Here is a 4,367-nt window from a genome sequence, read left to right as displayed (position 1 = left end):
CTTCTTCCACAAATGACTCAGAGCGACTGCAGAAAATCACGGAGGAAGCGCAGTCCATTCACAATCACAGGTCAGAGGACGGACGCAGCCGTGGACAGAGGTTTCCTTTTCTGCGGCCCCACAGATGCCCCCCTGGCCGCAAGCCTTCAATCAGACGAGCCTGCTCAGCACCATCAAATCTGCAGTCAACCATCCACACACGCAGGGTAGGAAAGAGAGGGGGTGGGGGTGTCAAGCCTGAAACGCTCTTCGGAAACAGATCACAACAACGCGGAAATTAAAGTACAATCCCGTGTTCCCCCGATACGTCCACACGAAGCATAACCGCGCAGTGTGCGACCGCAGTTCGCGTGTTTGCGTGCTCGCCAAATGTCTGCTGCTGTGATGCTGCCTGTGACACACAGCGGAGAGGGGCCGGCAGTGCGGAGACAGGCAGAGACAGAGGAGGAGGGGGTGTGTGGAGCAGAGACGATATAACGTCAGTGCCGCTACCGTATGAGCAGGCTGTCCTGAGTGGACGCAGGCAGAGCCGAAGCCTGCGGGCTCGTAAACAGCAGCGTAGAAAAACAGTGTTCGTTAAGTGTTTCGCGATGACATGACGCTGACTGTGGAATTTACAGGCAGAACAAAAGATATGGTAAGGTTCGGGGGAGTACCAGATCCTCCTCCTCTGGGAGGGGATCCAGGGGTTCCCCGGAAAAGACGTGCGTTTCAATCTTATTCAAATCCATGAAACATGGATTGGATTTTGGTTATTTGGTCCCCATTAGCATCTTGCTTGTGTCAGTCATCTTGAGCCTGAGGTCCATAAAAATAACAGAGCAGGCAAAAACATACAACATACAAAGGCAAAGAGACAAAAACAAAGTGCTGACAGTAAAAGAGCACAGGAAACTGACCCAGGAGAAGATCAATACACAGAGCGCAAAGGCAGACAGAATAAAAAATACAATAGCAAAGATATAAAGGAAGAACTGGTGAGCAAATGAAATGCTGGAAGAAAATCTTTTATGCGGATGGGGTAAAAAAAAAAAAAAAAAAAAAGACTGCTGTGTTAGTTTAACTGTGCACATGTGGTATTAATATCAAGCAGTATGGACCAGTGTGCAGTATACATACTGTAAGAGGAATCATCACAATAACCTATAGTTACACAGCAAATATACATAGTATGCCATATTGATATTATAGCCAACCATTTCCCCCCAGAAGACACCTTATCTTTAATAGAAAAGTACATGAAAATGTAGGTATGTTTTTGTATCGGGACTGGCATTGCTTTAAGATGATCAGAGGCTGAAGTTTTCTCTCTATTTACCACTGGACCACAGATTGTTAATGAATAATCGATTAGTAAATCACACCGACTTCAAGAAGTGTGATGCTGTAATGCGCAGGCGCAGTGTGGAGCTGTTCACTGCCTCTGGTGCTGAAGCTGTGCACCTCGCTAAGCTGTAGCTGACCATTTGTGCCACAGGGGGGCGGGAAATACACAGTCACTGGATCAAAACATGACCAGGCTTTGCATTGTGTCATGATGTTAGACCTTCATTCACTGAATAACGGGGTTCACCGAGTTATTCAACAGTCACGAAATGGAGGGTAAAGCCAATTTGAATTCACATTTGGTCTGAGACTCCGTGAATTGAAAATGTATGGTGTTATGAGTATGGTGAGACTGATGGAGTATGGGCTATATTAAACAGTGTAAATGTAGGGTCTTAAGAGATACTAAATGGTTTTCTTTTATATTCATTTGCTGGTTAATATTATGATATTTACAAATAGGAAAATATGGCCCATTTTGTCCCTCTAGTTATTTATTTTACAGTGTGCAGAATAAGATAAAAAAAAAAGTTTTTCTTTTTCTGTGATGATCCCTCTCAGTGAATAACACAAGCTTTTAACACAATTGCGTTTTAATTTCCATTGCATGGAAGGATTTACAGTCGTTGAAGTGGGCAGATGTGGTTCATACGTAACATTTATCATTATGTGGAGGGCAATGTAAAACACGAAACACTTTGCATCTGAGGGGCTTCTGTTTTCTCACACTTTTATTTTGTTTTTGACGTGTCAAATTTTGGTTACATTTAGTGGAGTAAATTTGGCTTTCCTTCACTGTTTTGAATGAACTATTAACAAGAAGCAGGAACAATACCTAGAGAAGGATATGAACCAATGAGAATGTTTATTTTGATGTCCATTGCCATGGCAGGGAACTGAGTTAAGCAATCAACTTCTCTTCTATGGGGATGGGACCCAGGGTGACATGACCTTCCCATTCGAAAACTGAGAAAGAAAAACAGAAGACGGGTGTTACAGTATCACTGTGGCCGTCTTACAGCACAGGCAAGCATGCAGTGTGGTAGTGATAACATAACATCAACTCTGATAACATGCTGTAAAATTTTGACTGTTCAGTTTTCTTTATGTGATGTAAAATACTTCAGACAATAATTTTTTCGTATAACATACTTTCAGTTTGTGTCACATCACGAATTTTCCTTCCAGGAGTAGACAGAGTGGCTGATCCACCAGCAGTTCCCCAGGAAGAAGTTGATGCAGCAGCCGCAATTACACCAGTTGAAGTGCTAGAGGAGCTGAATCCACCAGACTCACATGAGCCACAAGCTGCATCAGCGCCACTGGCCTCCTTCCAACTAGAAAGAAAAGGAGATGTAAGAAATAAATACCGTATCAATTCTCTAATTGCACTTTTTCACTAACATATATGCACACTCACAGACTCACCCACTGATGTAAGAACAAGCTCTATGTTCACTATCGATGGCATAGGCAGCAGATGTTGCTTTCAAGTGGCAGGTAATGTAGAGCTGTTTGAATAACACAGAAGGAGTTGTTGTTAGATGCAGCTTTGCTGTAATTGATGTATAAAAGAAATTATTTAAAAAATTATCTTAGTCTTGGTGATACCAGTCCACTGTCAGCACCCTGGAACCTGAAGGCCTCCAACTGGAACTGAAGCTTGTTCTCTGCACTGCGAGGCATAAACTTTGAGGCAGAGCCTGTGATCCTGGCATCAACCAAACACCTGCATGCAAGAAAAGCAAACAAAACGACTTTAGAGATGTTTGTGATAATCCGTTCTCACTCTACAGAACAACTTCAGCTAACTCATCAAACTACCTCACCCATGGTTCTCAATGAAAGCATATCTCGGGCTGGAGGACACTTCAGGTGAAAGAGTAGCTACACAGTTGTCCACATAAACACGGAGGGGTACGTGGAAGTACTGCTTGACGATAGCCTCAATATTGATGATGTCTCCCAGGAAATACTGGTAGCTTGGCCTCTCATATTGCCAGTCATCTGTGCAATGAAATAATGCCATGTGAAGAACAGATATTTTCAATCACAGTAGAACAAACAACAAAAGTAGAAATATACAGACTCACCAGTCATGAGTTTCAAGGTGAAGTACAAGAACTCCTCTGCCACCTTTACCGCAGAGAATGGGATCCAGAGTGGGTCAAGAGGAAGGCTGCTCACATTGTGCTTCCTAAATGATTAAACATTCTTAGGCTGCAGGAAACGAACGTAATCCATCGTCCATAGTTACTTGATTGCATTAGTATCTAGATATCAGTTTAAGACTGTTATTTTATTTGTTTGTTCATTCATCCACACCTTTTACTGACAGTCTACATACCTTGGGTAGTGGCATTCGACAATTACAGCAGCTTTGCTAGTCCTCACCACAGGAGCACCACCCAGAGGTTGGGGATTATAGTTCAGAGTGAAGGTGTAGATGAGAGCATCTTCTGTCATCTAGCAAAGAAATAATCATTAGTACAAACAAATATCAGCATACATGAACATATTCTCTCAATAAGTTTTAATTAACATTCATTACAGTGAATTATTTTCATTGCGCTTACTGCTAATGTGCTGCCACAATCATGAAGTTCAGCTTCAAAAATCAAAACTTGAGCAGCAGTGTCCTCTGCAATAGCGCCGCAGGCTCCCAGGGTAAGGTCAGCAGGATTGATGAACTGACCAATTCCAAACAAGTCCTTCTTGACTTCCACATGAGCATCCTTCTCTCTGCACTCAACAGCAACAGTTGCAGCAGGAACAGGATGCCTCAGCTCAAAAGGCACCTCAGGCTGGGGCTCAGGCTTGGGGTCCTCAGGGTATGTCCACGTGAGAGGTTTCTCAAATGCCTGCTTTGACTGTTGGGGCTCTTGAGGCAACTGTTTGCTGGGCTCCTGTCTCACAGGTGGTGCTGGCTTCGGGTATTGAGGTTTTGAGGGCTTGTGAACAGCTTCTCCCCACTGAGCATCACATAAGCTGCCAAGCAAGGCCAGTGCCACAAGGCACACAGCACTACCCTTCATCACCAT

The 4,367-nt window shown here is 43.6% G+C and overlaps 1 protein-coding gene across 1 annotated transcript; it reads right to left on the bottom strand.

The window, feature by feature from the left end:
* Window positions 1–2,190: 2,190 nt before the first annotated feature.
* On the bottom strand, window positions 2,191–4,367 carry LOC121182025 (zona pellucida sperm-binding protein 3-like). The gene is made up of 8 exons (XM_041038302.1): window positions 3,903–4,367; window positions 3,674–3,792; window positions 3,420–3,523; window positions 3,156–3,333; window positions 2,938–3,055; window positions 2,755–2,837; window positions 2,479–2,663; window positions 2,191–2,292 (listed from the first exon to the last, which is right to left on the bottom strand). The coding sequence occupies exons 1-8, from the start codon at window positions 4,365–4,367 to the stop codon at window positions 2,228–2,230; spliced, it is 1,317 nt and encodes a 438-aa protein (XP_040894236.1). The 3' UTR covers window positions 2,191–2,227.

The sequence above is a fragment of the Toxotes jaculatrix genome, chromosome 5, assembly GCF_017976425.1.
Source record: "Toxotes jaculatrix isolate fToxJac2 chromosome 5, fToxJac2.pri, whole genome shotgun sequence".
NCBI classification, from domain to species: Eukaryota; Metazoa; Chordata; class Actinopteri; family Toxotidae; genus Toxotes; species Toxotes jaculatrix.
Note: the sequence above shows the minus strand (reverse complement) of the source record. Positions and strands in the feature narration are given on the sequence as shown.

Excerpts from the sequence above, each read along its gene's own strand:
- LOC121182025 (XM_041038302.1), bottom strand. The coding sequence starts at position 4,367 with ATGGTGATGAAGGGTAGTGCTGTGTGCCTTGTGGCACTGGCCTTGCTT. Across the intron at positions 3,524-3,673 it reads GTCGAATGCCACTACCCAAG|GAAGCACAATGTGAGCAGCC; the intron begins GTATGTAGACTG and ends TTAATCATTTAG. Across the intron at positions 3,334-3,419 it reads CACCTTGAAACTCATGACTG|ATGACTGGCAATATGAGAGG; the intron begins GTGAGTCTGTAT and ends TTCATTGCACAG.